Raw genomic sequence first — 17,801 nt, 5'->3', positions numbered from 1 at the left:
GCAGTAAAAGACTAAGTTTGTAAATAAAATTATAAAACTAGTTTGAAGAACTAAGTCTCAATCTAATGAAAAAACGGAGAACAACTCAAATGGTAGTCATGACCCAAGATTCTCCAAGACAACCCTATGAGGTAAAGAAACTGAAGAGATTCCAGTTAAAAGAACAAAAATAAAACTGAACAAGGTGATTTTTTAACTTTACCGTTTTACATGCTAAAAAAATGTAGGAACAATAAAATATAATAGCTAAAAGCACCAGATTTGGAAATGGCCCTCCTATGATCACCATTCAGTTCCACCACTTTCTAGCAATGTCATTTTTGGAAAATTACTTAACAGCTGTGTCTCAGTCTCCACCTGGAAAAACGGGTGCCTGTACAGCCAGGAGCGGCCGCTTCCAAACACAGGTGTTACTAATATCACTCTAATCAAAAACTTTATTCACAATATCAAATTCACATCTTTTAGGTACTTGCAGACTCCATAATCTAGCCCCAAACTTTCTGGTCTTAATCTTCATTGGACACCCCACCACTTCCACGAAGCATGTGAATCTGGTGTCAGTTCTGCATACCCGTAAGCATTTTCTACTTTCGTGCCTCATCCCACTTCTCTAGGAAATTAACTCTCCTTCCCTCCAATTCCATTGCACATCTGTCTGCTCCTCGGTACAATTTACCACTATTTTCCCTGTTTATGCACTTAAACTTTTTAATGTCTCCCTCTCCTCTTTTCGCGAAGCTGTCAAACTTCTCTAGAGCAGGCAAATCATCTGCCTTCCCACCCTTCATCTCAGACTGTGCAGGCCTGGAAAAGCGTTACTGAATGAAACTGGATGTTTACAACTGTAATGGCCGCAGTTCCAGAAACTGCTTAATTTCGTTTCATGCCAAACTCTTGGCATGAAATGTCTTTAAGTAGCAGAACATCTCCGTCCTTCAAGAAAAGTTCTACAGAGCACCCACACGCGTTGACAGAACGATCATTCTTAGCTTCAGAAGTTGTGTGTGCGCACCTCAAAGCTCAGCTTCATGCCCGTCAGTTTTGTACTTAGAAATAAAAAGCGCCACCCGGGCAGCAGCAAGGGCTGCACTCTCCGCCACCTCAACTTCCCGCGGGCCCGCGGGCTCAGGCCGCGATCCTCCCTCTCCGCCGCACTAGATTCTCCAGCCCTCGCCGCCCCTCGTCCCGCCACAGCAACTCCCCCACCCGGTAGAGGCGCGAACGGCGCTGCAGGTTGTTCCGGGCGAGCCGACTCGGGCCTGGGCAGGAGCGGCCCTGCCTGTAGTCCCCCGGCTTCACCCGATCCGCTGGCCACCCCGGGCCCAGGCCACCCGGGGCCCAGGCCGCGCTGCCGCCCCGATAGGAGATGGGGGACACGGTGGGCTCCGCGTGGCGCCGGGGGCGGAGCCGGGCCGGAGGGCCTGGGGAGAGGCCGGGGACCCGCGGCCTCCGCCCACCCAGACGCGTACCCCACCGCCCCCAACCCCAACCCGCCTCGGGGCCCAGGTCCGCGCCGGCGGCCGGCGGGAATCACCACTTACCAACCCGCCTGGGACAACGCCGCGCCGAGCACTTCGGCCATGGCAGCTGCTTAGGCCGGGGATGGTGGGGGGCTGGTGGGGGGGGCGGCTTCCTACTTTAGACCAAAAAAAAAAAGGAAGGAAGAAAGGAAGAAAAATAAAGAAAAGAAAGAAAAAGAAAAAAAAAAACTCCTCTGGTCGACACTACAACTGGGCATGCTCAGTGCAGCCGGCGCTTCCGCGTGCGGGTTCCGCACGCCGAGTTTTCCTAGCGGCCAGAGGGGCTGGCACGGTGTTGGTCTGGGTGACTGCGGCGCGCCGAGGCGGTAATCAGCCAGAGACGGGATCAGGCGGGAGGTAGGAGGCCGGTTTGTTACCAAGGACCACGAGATTTTTGCCTCTCCGCCAAAGGCTGGCTGTTGCTTGTTCTGGGTCACTTTTCTTGAGTTGCACACCTTGGAAACTAGTTGGGGAGGTTCTGTGTAGAGCAGAGTAAGGTCCGCGGTTCCTGCGCTAACAGGAATGGTCGGCCCAGAGAGAGCAAGATAACGCTAGCATAGAGATGGACTCGAGGGAGCTCTTGCAGTACCGCGCTTATAGGGCCATGTTTCATGCGGAAGGACTCAAAGGAAAGCGGTTCCCAAGCCCATTCTGCGTAGGAAAAAAGTTTACTTTCTTATAAGCACTCATTCCATTCATCCTGCTTTTCTGTCTGCCTGGACGCAAAAAACGCAGTCGACTTTTTTTCCTGTCCCCACAGGCAAATCAAATAGTCCGAGGCAGGCACCACAATGAAAGTGAATGGTCAACCCAAGAAAACCGGCACTTAAGAAATGTGGAAAAATCGGGCAGTTGAGTCAGTGCTAGTTTTCTCTCGTGGCTGTCTCACTGGGCCCGACCAGGTCCCAGTGTGGCCCTCTGACGTTGACACAGAAACACTAGACCTGCCTACCACCCACTATTTGCGGTAACCGCAGGCTCTCTGGCGGGATGAAGCTCTGGGGCGGGTCCCCGAGTGGGCATGCGCTGCGGCGGCGGGGAACGGCACGCTCAAGTGTGATTGGGCAGCTGGTACGTCAGCCAATCAGGAAGCACGCGGCTCTGCGAACCTCTCCCTAAAAATTTGCTCCGCCCATCACCGTCTTTCACCCGCGCCCGAGAAAAAGATTCAGGTGTTGTCCTGGGCTGACAATTCCCAGTGTGAGACTGTTGAGAGCTTAAATCCTACCACTGCGATGGCTTTATTTGAAGCCATCATCTTAAACAGATTTAAAACGGATTGCGAAACTGGGGAGAGCCACTGCTGGGACTGCGGAGGATATAATTGACTGTTAGAGAAGGAAAGGTGCTAATTGTCCTAGGGGGAGCTAAAATTACTTAATACAGATATTTGTGATTTTAACTGGGATGTGCCATCCGGGCTTCCCAAAAGTCATAGTTCTAAAAGCGCGATGTTTTCCAGACTTCGAATGCTATTGTAATACGTCCCAAACACTTTTAGAAAGAGGAGTAACCCGGTCGTATTCCCTACAATCTGCAGTTGCATACAATATATGTAAAAGGTTTTATATATATATATATATGTATATACATATACACACATATGCTACAGGTTATATATATATGTAACATATATATATATTGCTACAGGTGCATTTCAATTTATGAAATACCAGTCATAATATCCAGAAGTCAGGAAATGATTTACCCTTCTAAAGTAAATAGATAACTCAAAATTTAATTTAATTAATTAAATTGCTAATAATTCTTATCGAATGTGGATAGAATCTTCTCTTACCAATTATTTACATTTTGAGATTAATGTAACATGTTAACTATGAAAATGATAGGTTGCTCTAATCATCAGACATCTTCACTGATTAAATGTGAAGCCTTCACATATTTATTCACATATGCAATATGTGTATAAAATAAGTGTAATACAATAAGAAATTACCATTGTAGGGTACTTAAAATGCTGCACAAAACACTAAATTCCCTTGCTTAATTTAAGATATCTTTTAAAGAATGAGTTGAGGGTTTCCACTGGAGAAATTTGGGACAATATGTGCATCAAAAAGAATAATTACAATAATTAGATAAAGCTTATGAGTATAGAGTGCCACTAAAATAGGAGGAAGAATGAAAATTTTTCACAAGAATACTAGAGATTAAATGTAGAACAACTAATAGAATTAGAAGAATCACTATTTTCCAAAACAATCACAAACAACTCAGGCAAAGTTCATCAGAGAATGCTGAAAGCCACTAAGTGAAAGATTGTAGAAATAAAGGCTCTTCATTTGTTCTCAAGGTGTCAAACTTATAAAATAGAAAATGTACCGTTACTTTAAAATAGTCACTGCTTGTACAAGTGACCAAAGTTAGAATTGCTAATAATGGGACAATCTGATATTATGTGCTTTCCAATGTTATGCAATTAGAAATATATGTTATCTAAGAACTATTCTTGCCAAAATTGTTTAACTTGATTTTAATCAGGATTTTAGCCTGTGGTTCCCAACCGGGGATAGATCCCCACCTTGCTCCTTTACCCTCCTCTACCCTCCTGGGCATGACAATGTCTGGAGACATTTTGGTTTGTTATAATGGAGAGGGGGACAGGTAGGGAGGTGGGGTGGAGAGGGTTGTTACTGTATCTAATGGGTAGAGGCCGGGGATGCCACTAAACATCAGAAAATGCACAGGACAGCCTCTCCACGACAAAGAATTATTTGGCCCAAAATGTAAATCATGCCAAGATTAAGAAGCCGTGGTCTAGATGTAAGCATGAAGTTAAAGGATATATAGGAGACATTAGAATAAATTAAACATGAGGAGATAAATCCAGAGTATGGTGGTATATTGTATAAGAAACTTGGTTTGGACTGTTCAGATAAGCCATTGTAATTTTTTAAGAAAAGTAGAATTCTTCCAGATTGAAGAGACCCAAGAGATATGACAACAAAATGCAATCCTTGATCTTAAAGAGACATGGTATTGTCCTTAATCCTGAAAATTTTATGCCAAAATATTTGTGGCTGAAGAGTTGTGGTATCTGCAACTTATTTTCAAATGATTCAGAGTGTGTCTTTGGATATGTACACCCATATAGGTAGATATACTTACATAAATAAGTATACATGTATATATAGGGTAGGCAAAAGGAGGTTTAAAGTTGTATGAAATATAATATAATAACTAATAAATGACACAAGAATAAACTTTGTTTCACATACACCTGTAAACCTACTTTAGCCCTACCCCATATGTATAGCATGAAAGAGGGAAAGAAGGTAAATGTGGCAAAATGTTAAAAATGGGTGAATTTCATTGGAGGCTCCAAGTGGTCATACATACTTTTTCCCTAAGTATGAAATTGTTCTAAAAATAAAAACTTAAGGGGAATGTATGGGTTATACCAATTTCTTTCACATCAAAAAGTTTTTATTGGAATTATAAGGTCTGTCCAGAAAGTGTCCAGTCATGTAATATGAAAATAGACATTTATTGAAGAAGATACAAGATACCAAGAAACATTGTACACAGGACAATGATGCCTCAGTCCCCTTCAAATTAGACACTTTGGGACCTCACACAGTTCTCCCAATCACCATCAGCTGCCCCATCATATTTTCCTGAATCTCATTGACATTATGAAATCTCTTCCCTTTCAAAGGTGATTTTAATTTTGGGAAAAGCCAGAAGTTGCAGGGCACCAAATCTGGGCTATAGTGGTGTTGAGTCACCTGGATGTTTTGCAAAAAAACTCTGCATGAGAGGTGGTGCATGAGCAGGCAGGTTGTGGTGATGAAGCTGCCAATCACCAGTTGCCCATAGCTGTGGCCTTCTGAATCATCCAAATAGTTTGCACAGTGGAATGTTCAAGCTTACACAAAATTTCATGCAGATTCTTTGCTCTACTTGCTCATTTTGAATGTGATGGCCACACAGTATATGTGCTCACTCAACGATATCTACCACCCTCACTGACTAGTACAGTGAAGTTGTCATGGTTCACACAGGCACATTCTAGTCCACTGTCCTTGGCTACCTCGTTACATCAGTGTTGCACAAACTATTGTCATTATATTAACAATGGGCTTTTCCCAAACAGAGCTCCTTTGTTCTGTATAGATAAGTTAGTGCCTTTGAAAAATGGTAACAGCAGACTAGATAAAAAAGTGGATCTCCATTTTTAATGAGATGCATTATTGATTTACACAAAATGTAAAGCTGAAAGTTGGGGGAACTACTAAAATGACAAAAGAGCCTTAGGTACAAGAGGGCAAAAAGGCAGACTTCAATTTATTTGTAGTCAATGGTATAAATTAACACAAGAGAGACTGGGAATCCATTCGCCTCTTTTTTGCCCCTATCACTTCAGTGAAAGAAAAGGTTCTCAGACTAAAGAAGGATAAAAGAATATGAGTAAGTAAGAATAGAAGATACAACAAAATATGACATTTTAAAAGTACTTAGTTTCTCTGAGGCACAATAAATTTTTTCTTGAGGCCATTTACATTCCAGAAAATACAAAATAACCAGCAAATGACTTAGATAAGCCAATACCAAGGAACCCAGAAGAACTGGGCTCATCAGGAAATGGTGCTAAAAGCTGGAAACAGGGAAAAATATTTTCTGTTTTAAGAAAGGGAAAAGAGCCCTGGCTTATGTGGCTCAGTGTGTTGAGTACCAGCCTGTGAACCAAAAGGTTGCCAGTTCAGTTCCCGATCAGGGCACACACCTGGGTTGTGGGTCAGTTTCCCCAGTTGAGGGTGAGAAGCAACAGGTTGATGTTTCACATATTGATGATTCTCTCCCTCTCTTTCTGCCTCTTCCCCACTTCTAAAAATAAAAATAAAATCTTTTAATAAAAAGAAAGGGAAAATAGTTTTTCAACAAATATTACTGGGACAACTGGATATCCACATACAGAAGAATAAAGTTGGAGTACTTCATTATATCATATACAAAATGCTGAAAATTTATTATAGATTTAAATGTAAAAGCTAAAAATATAATGCACCTGTATGAAAAATGTGTAAGTAAATCATGACACCAGATTTGGCAGTAGATATGACATTCAAGCACAATCGAAAAAAAATTTTAATAAAAAGATATACTGGACTATCAAAATTTAAAACTTTTGTGCATCAGAGGACACCATTAAGACAGTGAAAAGACAACTTAAACTGAATGGATGAAAATAGAGGTTGTACTGAGAATACCTATCAAAAACTTTTACAACTTAATAATAAAAAACAACCCAGTTAATAAATGGGTAAAGCATTTGAACAGCTATTTTTCCAAAAAAGATATACAGATAGCCAATAAGTAAATGAAAAAGGTGTTCAACCTCCTTAATCATTAGGGAAATGTAAATCAAAAGCACAATGTGATATATCATACCCAGTAGAATTGATATAGTTAGAAAGACAGGCAATAACAAGTGTTGGTGAGGGTGTAGAGAAATGAGAACCTTCATAATAATCAAAGAGGATATAAAGTCATGCAACTACTTTGGGAATAGTTTGGTAGTTCTTCAAAAAGTTAAACATAAAGTTACCGTAGGACTCAATTCTAGTCCTAACTGTAATGCCTAAGACAAATGGAAACATGTGCACACAAAAACACATGGATGTTCATAGCAAAATGATTCATACTCACCAAATAGTGAAAACAATCCAAATGTTCATCAACTGATAAATAGATAAGTGGGATTCCACAAACAAGGCTGGGGAATTTACTCTTAACACATTAGCCATGATTCTAGAATTTGTGATTTAGGAGATAAATATTTAATAAGACGTAGAATTGAAATAGCTGGCTTCTAAAGGTTGTTTGACTCCTATCATTCTGATTCTAAATCATATCACTTAAGCCTCATTTCCTTCAGAAAAATTGTAAGTACAAGAAATGGGATATGGTCATTAGGATAGAGTAGGTTATGTTACGATAATAAACAACCACGATATATTAGTGGCTTTTAATCAAAAATGTTTTTCTTTCGTGCCATATGTGCAGTGAGAATGTTGGGAGAGTGGAAGAAAGCCTGTGATCATAGTGGTCACCATCACTCCACACCCGGACAGAGCACCGACCATCTCACACCTGGTCATGGAGCAGCAGATAGAAAGGAGGCTCTGGACAATCTGCTGACGAAGATGTGTTAGATGTGTATGTGGAGTGATGGAATAAAAGCAAGTTTTAATAGGATAAACTACTGAACTAATTAAGAAAAGGCAAAAATCCCAGGAGAAAAATGAGCAGAGGATATGAATAGACTGTGCAAAAATAAAATGTAAGTAGTCAATGAATATGTGACAATATTTAACCACATCAATAATCAAAAAAGCAATGGGGTGTCAATAAAATTCTATTTTTATCTAACCCCAATGCCAAAAGTTAATAAGCAATATCAAATGTTGGCACAGATATGGGAAAGTTTATTTTTTTAATACACCATAGAAAGTGAAGTCAATACAACTACTTTGGAGAGCATTTTGGCAATATCTAGAAATACTGAAGATGTACATACCTTATGATAGAACATTTCCATTTTTAGATATTTATTCTAGAGAAAGATCTTCACTGAAGCATTGTTTCTAATAGAAGAAGAAAAGCAACTCCAATGCCCAATTAGGGAGAAATAGGAAGGAAAGAACATGGTGTATTTATAAAATAGAATGTGCTATGCCAGTTTAAAGAAATACACTGAATCTCTCTACATATCAGTTGAATGCAACCCAACAATGAAATGCCACATTAAAACACACACATACACACACTACAATCATCCAACGGAGCTCTCTGCAATGAGGGGAATGTTCTATATCTGACCATGCACTATACTAGCCACTAACCATATCTGGCTACCAAGCACTTGGAATATTGCTATTTCAATGAAGGAGTTGATTTTTAAATTTTCATTTTGATTAATTTAAATGTAAATAACCACATTGGTTAGTGGCCACATACTTACTGGACAGTTCGGGTATATTTATGTCTGGATTGTAGAGGAGGACATATGTATGTAGAAGTGTAAAAATAGATTTGAGGAGTGCACAACAAACTTAGAGTACTAGTTGAAACGGGGAAGAAAGGTCATGGATCTGAGGGTAATTGCCAGAGAGGATTATTCGCTTTATCAGTAAAGTTTGTTTCTTTAAAAAAATAGAAGCAGTGATGACAATGTATTAGTTATTGTTCATTGAGTACTAAGAATATGGATATTTTTCTGTTATTATTTATACATTTTGTTACATTTAAAATACTTCAAAAAAGTGACTTGTGTCACTTGTATTATGATGGCACTTAATAATAAGGTACTTTTACTTTCTAGAGTATATTTTTCTATTGTTAATATAATCAAAATATAACCAATATGAAAAAAATAAAGAGGAAAGGAAGGCCAAAAGGAGACTACTCTAGTGACCTTTAGCAGTTTGAAAGACTCATGTAAAAGGAAATTTAGGCTCATTCTTGTCAATCCCAGAGGGTAGTCCTGGGGACAAAAGTAGATTTTAGCTCAGTATAACGAAGAATTTTAATCTAGAAGCAACCCAGCAAGGTAACAGGTGCCTTAGAAAGAGTGAGTTCTCCAGCAATGGAGGTATTCAAGCCTCTGTTAGATGATCAATTGCTGCAAACATTATAGAAAGGAATCTAAGCAGTTAGAATGGTTCATTGGTTTTCAGAGGATTTCCTAAGGATTCCTAGTGGCTTCACTTCGTGTCTCAAAAGCCACAGTAGTGGGCAAAGAGAGGGGTCATCAAGCTGGAGTCTCGGCCTCCGAGCCCACTCAGAGCAGAACAGCGCTTATTTTATCTACTTTATTCACTGCATTGTGATGAAAGATTTCATCTGAATAAAGGATTCAACAAATAAAAAGTTTTAAAAACCATGAGACTAGATGAAAACACCAGTCTTTCACTCAACAAGGTTTTACTGAGTCCACACTGGGAACGAATCCTTGTGCCAGGCACTGCAGGTGAAATCAACAGTCATGATCCCTGCTTTTGAAGCTTACAGTCTGTCTCAGGAGAAAAGCATTAAGTTGCTTATACACAGTTGATTGTAAGTGCTATGAAAATATCCAACCAAACCTCTGGGCTCTTATGAGTGACACTGTGAATCTATATTTTCATGTCAAAATGACTATTTTTTAAAATATTTTATTTATTTATTTTTAGAGACAGGGGAAGGGAAGGAGAAAGAGTGGAAGAGAAACATCAGTGTGTGGTTGCCTCTCACGTATTCCCTACTGGGGACCTGGCCCACAACCCAGGCATGGGCCCTGACTGGGAATCAAACTGGCAACCCTTTGCTTCACAGGCCCATGCTCAATCCACTGAGCTACACCAGCCAGGGCAAAATGACTATTTTTCTTAACCCTGGGGTGTGATGGGACCATATCCTACCTGCTTATGAACGCCAAACACATCTCCAGAACACAGCGTTCACATCATGTTGTCAGCGTGAAATTAGCCACAGTGTTTCTATACCACAGTAATTGGCAAGTGCTACAAATCAGGTTTGTTCGTTTTATCTTTTTCTACAGAGCCAGTCATTAAACACTTAATAGGACACTACTAGGTATACCTCCAAGAGCAGAGAATTTCAAGATTAGAAGACATGGTTTAGATAACGTTTGCAGATACACAAATTATCTGAGTTCAAGAACTGAGTTCTATAGAGATAGATGCTTTTAAAGTGAAAAGAGTCATGCTGCCTTCAGTTTGTATATTGTAAGAAAGTGACTTCTCTACCCAGATAAGTCCTAATTCATTTAAATCTGAGCCAGTACTACTTCAGAAAAGAAGAAAATCACTCTCCCAGCTCTAAAACAATTGTTTGCTTCGTAAAATGACAAATGTTTAATTAACTTGAGTTTGTGCTATATATTTAATGTGTTCTTGAATGATATTGTTGTCTATTTATTTGAATATCATATTAACAAAAATTTATTTACTAAGTCCTAGGCATGGGGAAATAGCAGCGAATAACAAAATGGGGTTCTCTGCCATTACAGAGATTTTATTCTCTTCACTTAGGGAAGAAATCATATGTTTTATTTAGTAAATTCAATATTAGGTGATCACTGTTAACATGAAAAATAGCCTCTTTTCCAGGCCCTTCTTGCCAAAGCTAGCTGGACCCCATAAAGTGTGATTGATTCTTGTTTTATGAGCTTCTATCCTCAGGACTAGGAAATTATGTGAAGCGCCCTCTCCTGGAACCTCTGAGACAGCACATGCCAGGCTGCAATGACTGCACCCTGCACTCACCGGTAACATTGAAACAAGACCAAGGGAAACATCAAACATCGTGCTCTACAGCCGCCCCAAACACCTAATTAAAGCTCAAACCCCCACCCCTCAGGGCTGGTGTATCTCTCCACACCAAGCCTCTATTCACTCTTGGAAAGTAAATAAAAAACTATACTCTCTGCACTTCCTTCTTTTTTGAATTCTTTCACAGCTCACATCACTGACCACCCTAAGATTTTGGTTGCCCATGAGGGACTTTCTCTAATTCTCCCTCTCCCTCTCCCCCGCCTCCTGAGACTTTCGACCTGAGGGCAGTGGGCAGCTGACGCTCGCCCCAGGCTAACCCCGGAACCTTGTCTCTATGAGGCTTGGAGAGAGAATTCTAATCCTTTTCTGTCCCTCTGGACTCTGCAGAGAGCCCCCTCCTTACCCCTTCCTTACATGGCCAGGGACCGGTGAGTCTCTGCATCTTGGGAGAGAAACATTAGCTTTGTCAAAAGCGATAGCTTCTCACCACCAGCCCCCACCATCTTGTCATAAACCCCCAAAACTGGGTCCCAGGGTTTGGGCTGTGAAGTACACCTCAGACCATTGTCCTGCTGGGTTTGGTCTGTTCTCAGACTCAGGGACACCTGGCTCTGGACAGATCTTTGGGGTTCAGTCTGCTGTCCGGCTCAGAAATACCTGGCTCTAAGGCAGATTTTTGTGACCAGTCTGCCCTAAAGCTTGAGGACACTGAACTCTGGTGGCAGATTTTCAGGTCGTGTAAGCAGGGGATGCTCTTCTTGAAACTTCCCCTCCCTCTATTTGTTCTCACCCCTCAGGTGTTCTTCCCTTTTACCATGGGCAACACTCAGTCGACTCCACCCAAGGCTTCCACACTGGGATGTCTACATAAGAACTTGAGGCTCTGGGATTTACCCACCTCAAGCCCGGGTGCTTGACTTTCTACTACAATATGGCCCTCCCCAATTTCACACTGGGTAACCAGGAGGTTTGGCCCATGGACAAGATCTCTTAACTATAATATTATCCTCCAACTCAACCTTTACTGTCATGGTCTCAATCCCCTACTTAGGTTTAGTTCTCAAGAGGAGTCGAGAGTTTAACCTTCAGGGGGGATTCCAGGAATTCCAGGCCTCTCTCCGAACTATGCCTTTTTGTTCAATTTTGCCTCACAAGTTTTTTTCCCTCCTTTCTCTGACCATTCTATTACCTCTCTACCACCACCACCCCCCAAAGACTGTAAAACACTCTAAATTTTTCTCCTGGAGACCTGGTAGCTGCTAAACCCTGGGGAAAATGGGGCAAATAATGCTACTCAGACTCACTGTGGGTTGCAGAAGCAGCAGGGTGCCTGCCTCTCAATGCAATGACAACTGATAGTTTTAAACTCCAGCCACTTTTCTACCTCTTTGCCTGTCTCTTTTAACAACCCCTTCTTCTCTTCCCCCCACTTTTCCTCCACAGACCTCTCCTCTCTCCCTTCAGATTGGAGTTGCCCCAGCCATTCCTATTCCAACCAAGCCAGCCATCCCTTTCAGGAACCCTCTAAACCTGTGACCCTATAACCTGTGACCCATGGACCCCCCAAAGAGGGATTTGTAATGGGGTCCAGAACTCAGGGTGTCCAGGAAATATTAAAAATACAGGATGTCCTGCCCCCTTCCCCCAAGTCTGAACACAGGGAGCAGGGCCATGGAGAGTTAGTTTGCACATCAACAGTTTTACAAATAACCTCAAGGATGGTCATTTAACAGATCTATAACTTTTGACTGGTTTCACAGATATGGCAAGTAGCTGTGGCCATGCTTTGAGCCAGGGAGACAAAAGCGGCTTCAACCCAGGTTATAACTGGCAGGTAAATCCCCCTGGTTACAGCACCTGTGTGAGAGCTTCGAGATGGTTGGCTCCATGCCACAGGGCCACACCTGCCTGGACTTACAATGGCAGTTGTAAGAAAAGCTGGAAAAATACAGGGATGCTGGCAGGTGTAGCCAATGGTGGGAGGAGTCAGAAATGGGGCTGCAGCGGAAGATTGGTGCTGGGATTTATGCCCAGGCGCAGCAGCCATGAGGAGAAGAACCACATGGCTTTGGGTCTCCCTTTGCCAAGCAGCTTAGGAAGCCAGAAAGCAACATGTAACAGCGATGCAGAGCTCTCTCTTAGCAGTTTGGAAGAATGCAGGAGAGACACTGCAGGAAGGAAAGGGGCAAAAGGGCTCTTGCTGGTGGGCTGTGAGAAGGTGCCATTCAGGTTTGAATTAAGAACTGGAGATCATGGCAACACAGTTGATGGTACTGGGAACCTTGGGAGGTCTGCCAGCCAAGTGTGGATTACTGGGGAGAACTGGGAACTGCCTCAGCCACAGACATCTATTTCTTTTCCTGAGATACATTACCACTGACTGGGCAAAGGTCAGGAGGAAGGACTGTGTGTATGGGTGTTTTAAAGGACTTTGGCATTTTAACAAAGTCTCATTACTCTAAGTCTGTGTAACTTTTGAATACATAGTTCCTTTCCTTTTCACCAATCTCTGGCACTGAGAGCCATAATTTCTTGGCAGTGGGCAAGGTGAACCTGGTACAGGGGGACCCCAGTCCCCCTGTACTTTTTATCCAAAGGGCACCCCCTTGGGTAAAAATATCTTGTTCCCCTTCACGGGTCCATTCTGTAACAACCCAACTTCCTCTCCATGAGGTTGCTGGATCAGAGGGCATTATTTGAGTCCAGGCTCCTTTTTCAATATCAGACTATAGTTGGGTATAGAGCATGGGTTCTCTGAAAGTAAGGGGCCCCCAAACCCCCAAATCCTGCAAAGACACAGAGGCAGCGAGGAATGCCCACAGAGTGAAAAGTACAGCATTTAAGGTACATTGCACAACAATAGCATATTAACAGCCTGTGCTTTCCTGAAGTGAGGAGATGTGGAAGCTGCCACAGGAAATTATACACATGACTGTGAGAACATGCTTGGCAGACTGACTTGGCTGTGACACATGGCATAGCCAGGGGGGAAGCTCATACAGTGCCTGTGTGAGCTGCCGGGGTCAATGCTCACCCTGGGTGCTTGTGCTTGGCTGGGAACTCTTGCCCTGACTAATGATGGCAGCTAAAAGAGGGTCAAAGACACTGAGGAGCTGACAAAAATGGCAGACAATGATGCACCATAGGAAGAGCTGGCTGTTCAGCTGCTCAGGAAATTCTAAGCTGAGCATTTAAAATTGGATGAGGCAAAGTAACATGCGGTCCTTAACATTGTGGCCCAGTAACATGTGGTCTGTCACAGGGCCAGGAGGTCTGCATGTTGGTTGGTCTGGAGGCCCATGGCAATTGTCCTCAGCACCCCTTCCTGCACAGGAGATGGCAGCAGGGCTGGTGGAGCTGGGGGGACCTGCCTAGTAAAGCACACAGACTCCCGAGAGATGCTTGGAGCTGAACCGTGATGGGGAATGCTGAGCTGCAGGCTTCTACCTTTCTGAACAATGGTACTTTGAAAGCATATTCTGAAACTGGTCTGGCTTGGCTTAGCAGAGGAAAGCAGGGCTATTTATTTTTCGGTGATTTAAAGGGAGTAGGACTTAACAGCAAAAGTTAGCCATTATTCTAAATCTGTATAACCTTTAAATAAACAATTCCCTTCCTTTTTTACTATACTCTTGCCTTCAGAGTCACGCTTCTTAGCAGTGGGCAATCAAACCCCACAGCTGTCCTAGAACACCATTGGCTGGTTTCTGTAACAAGACCTCTCCCAAACTGAAGTCAGACTCAGCAGTTTAAGTCAGAACCTGTTTTCTTCTGGCTAGGAAATGTTAAGGGCGAACATATAGTCTTACCAATCAAATCTGCTCTGATTCACCTGGTAGGTGAATCAAATATCTTTTTCCAAAATAACTAAGTAAACTGGATACTGGACCAAAGGGGAAAATAATGATTTTAAAGGACCCTCCCAAGAGGAAATTAATCTTAACACTGATGAATGTTTGCTAACTATCTTTTCTTCATCATTAACTTCCATGAGAACCTCAGGGACAGCATAACAGGGCACCTGCTCCACTCACAATGGCCCGAAACAGCCCAGGGACTTACAGGGAGGCTTCTAACTCTCTGTTTGACATATATATGTCTCTCCATCCATGGGGAACCACTCCAAAGTTCAAGAGTCCCCAACCGGTGTACATACTCACCAACTGGGAGAAATTTGACCCTGAGTCCCTCAAGAAAAAGGCCAATCTTCTTTTACAACATGGCCTGGTCCTAATAAAAGTAGGCAATGGAAAAGTTTGTCTAGTCAATGACACCCTTAATTTGAATGCTATCTTGCAAAAGGACCTGTTTTGCTATTCCCTTGGAAATGGACAGAGGTTCCATATGTTTAGGCCTTTATGGTTCTCGGGGATGAGTAAACTATATGCTGTCAAGAAACTGAAGAAATATACCCAGATGGAAAAAACATTTCAAATATGGATAAATGAATTTGTCAGTCCTTCACAAACATATGGGTGGCTACCCAACCGTTGAGATATTAAAAATAACTGTCTTTGTTTTATGAATAAAGTCTTTACAAGGCCAGAAATGTGGTCCACTAAACCCTTTTGCCTTTCCAAAATATCTTCTATTCATCTTTTTAACAAAACCTTATGTGTAATTGGCATTATGAAACCAAAGTCCTTCTAGGAGAAGTTTTCTTTTCTTTACCTATATTTTTTAAATGCAGATACCTGGTCTTCTTCAGGAACTCTTGTCTAGGCCATCTAAAACACAAATTTGGGGGAGATAATTCTTATGAAATGGAGAAAATCTGAGCTATATTTGAGCTAATTAATTTATTTCAGCTACTCCTTTTTAAATTAGTAAATTTTTATAAGTTATTGAATGTCTAGGTATTTTGAAATTACATGAAATACTGAAACATTGATTGTTAGACAAGTCCTAAGTTCACCTGCTTTTGGCTTTTTATTACAAAGAGGCTGTAGAGTGGATTTGGAATTGTAGATAAATGCCTTGTGCTTTGTTGGAGGTGTGTTTCTTGACAATGAGAGTGTGCTTGCCAATAAAGGAACTGATGTTTCTAAAGATCATGAAACGTGTTCATAAAAGTTAATCTAGGGAATGCCAGTTGCTTACCATTTATCATTGGAAATTGAGGTTTCTAAAAGTTAAAAGTTCAAATTATGTTGGAAAGAAAATTGCATGGTATTAGTAATAGAAGGCTTAAGGCATGGAGATGCAATTTTGAAGAACAAGGAATAAAAGTGAGTTTTTCTAAAGATAACTATTTATGAATGGATAAAAAGCTTGTGAAAGTTACAAAAAGGCTCATGAAAGTTTTAAATTTGTAAAGAAAAAACCCTTAGTCAGGCTCTAGTAGCCCTTCCTCCACCGAATTTCTCTCTGGTGACATATTTTGACTCTGCTGGGACCTGGAGTTGTTTTCATCACTAGAACTCCTGGTCCTCTATCTGGAACCTCTAACTCTGTCACCAGGTTTCTGAGTTTTCAGGGGGCAAAAGCAGCCCCACCCAGGCTATTCCCTGCTGCTTGATTCCTTGGATAGAAGCCAAGGCTTTCGTTATTTCCACCACTCATTTGCTGTTCTTGAAGCTTTCATGGAGAGTCTCAACAGGTGTTCTTGCTTGGTATTTAGGGCCTTCTATCCCCTTTCCCAGTCTTCTTAAAAGTTGTCAAAAGCAAGTGAGAAAAATCTTGTGTTTTCTCTACAAAAATTAGTAATTCAAATTATTGTATGGTCTTTTTGCAGTCTGTCTTCAGGTGTATGCTCTTTGTGTAGTATGTATTTGTCTGCATATTGCATGTGGTACGTTTTCTGCCTCCAGATTGCATAACTAGGGCAAGTTATATTGGCCTAAAAAATTAAATACTGATAAAAATTAAGTAGGATCCTGTGGTTTGGGCAAATTATTTTATATCAAAACCAGTTTTAAATTTGATTAATGTTTTTTAAAAGTCATTACTATATATTTCAAAGCATATTTATTTGTTTTACAATAATGTTATGTCATAATTTTTTCACAAGACAAGCCAAAGATGATGGTTCCCCTTTGGGGACATTAAGCAGTGGTAATCTGGGTATTTATAACCCAAATATTGGGAATCTATTAATTGTTTCCAATGCTCAAAAGTCCTATACAATGTTTTAAAATCTTGCATACTGTTTGGTCTTTATATATATTGAGATTGTGTGTTAAATCTAAAAATATGAGCTTTATATTATTCTTTTCTGTCATTTCATAGTAATTATTACTTACCAAGAAATTGTTATGTTGGGAGGTTATGTCTTACAAAGAAGAAAAGTTCTCTATCAATTGCATTATAATCAAATCTGTAACGATGTCATTTAAAATTTTGTCACTTATACTCATTGTTTTACTCTAATGCATTTGCAAATGTATCTTTGGTAAGGTTCATGCAAAGAATTCTGACTTACTTTAAATTACAGGTATTTAATGAGATCACGTCTTTGAATTAAATGAAGATTTATGGAACCCTAAGGTATAACCGTATTCATGAAAATGCAGGCAAATAATCAAGACAAAAATTGATTAAAACTATTGCTAATTTTAAAACTTTTTATTTTCCAGATATAAGGAAACATGTTTTCCTCCTTGAACAATTTGTAAGTTATACTTGCATAAGCAATATTGAAGCATTTGCATTTTTCTCCATACCTAATCCCTCCAGAATCTACCATCTCTTAATGAGTGAGTGTTTTTTTCATGGGTATATGTTTGTTTGCATAAATCCAGTAAGAATCTATTCTGTCTATAGTAGCACCACTTTCTAAATGTGGTTTTGTTACCCAAGTCTTTGTCTGAAATGTCATGATCAAAAGAGTCATGTCTGGATTTTGGATGTTACCACAAAGCCTCAAGAGATTAAGATAGACTTTTGAAGCCAATAAGAGCCCCATGGAGAAATGACCTGGTTCCTTGGTCAGTCACATGTTTCATGGTGGTCTTTCTAGGTGATGAACAAAGATTGCTTT

The 17,801-nt window shown here is 41.0% G+C and overlaps 1 protein-coding gene and 1 long non-coding RNA gene across 4 annotated transcripts in view; one reads left to right on the top strand and one right to left on the bottom strand.

Moving 5' to 3' along the window:
- Positions 1-2,487, bottom strand: part of TDRD3 (tudor domain containing 3) — a 174,780-nt gene extending 172,293 nt beyond the window's left edge. The window contains exon 1 of one of the 3 annotated variants that reach the window (XM_037140540.2): positions 1,545-2,487. In XM_037140540.2, coding sequence (XP_036996435.2) covers positions 1,545-1,585 — 41 coding nt within the window. In that variant the 5' untranslated portion in view covers positions 1,586-2,487. Of the gene's footprint in view, positions 1-1,209; positions 1,260-1,544 lie in introns of those variants that run through there. The other 2 variants (XM_053665472.1, XM_053665473.1) reach the window with 2 other exon arrangements.
- LOC128627484 (uncharacterized) lies at positions 1,096-10,971 on the top strand. Its single transcript, XR_008391662.1, has 3 exons — positions 1,096-1,212; positions 7,551-7,827; positions 10,730-10,971. It is a non-coding gene; the product is annotated as an uncharacterized LOC128627484 (long non-coding RNA).
- The last annotated feature ends 6,830 nt before the right edge of the window (positions 10,972-17,801 follow it).

This window comes from Artibeus jamaicensis, unplaced genomic scaffold, assembly GCF_021234435.1.
Source record: "Artibeus jamaicensis isolate MK-2021 breed Jamaican fruit bat unplaced genomic scaffold, CSHL_Jam_final contig_415, whole genome shotgun sequence".
NCBI classification, from domain to species: domain Eukaryota; kingdom Metazoa; phylum Chordata; class Mammalia; order Chiroptera; family Phyllostomidae; genus Artibeus; species Artibeus jamaicensis.
This window is presented reverse-complemented; position numbering and strand designations above follow the sequence as displayed.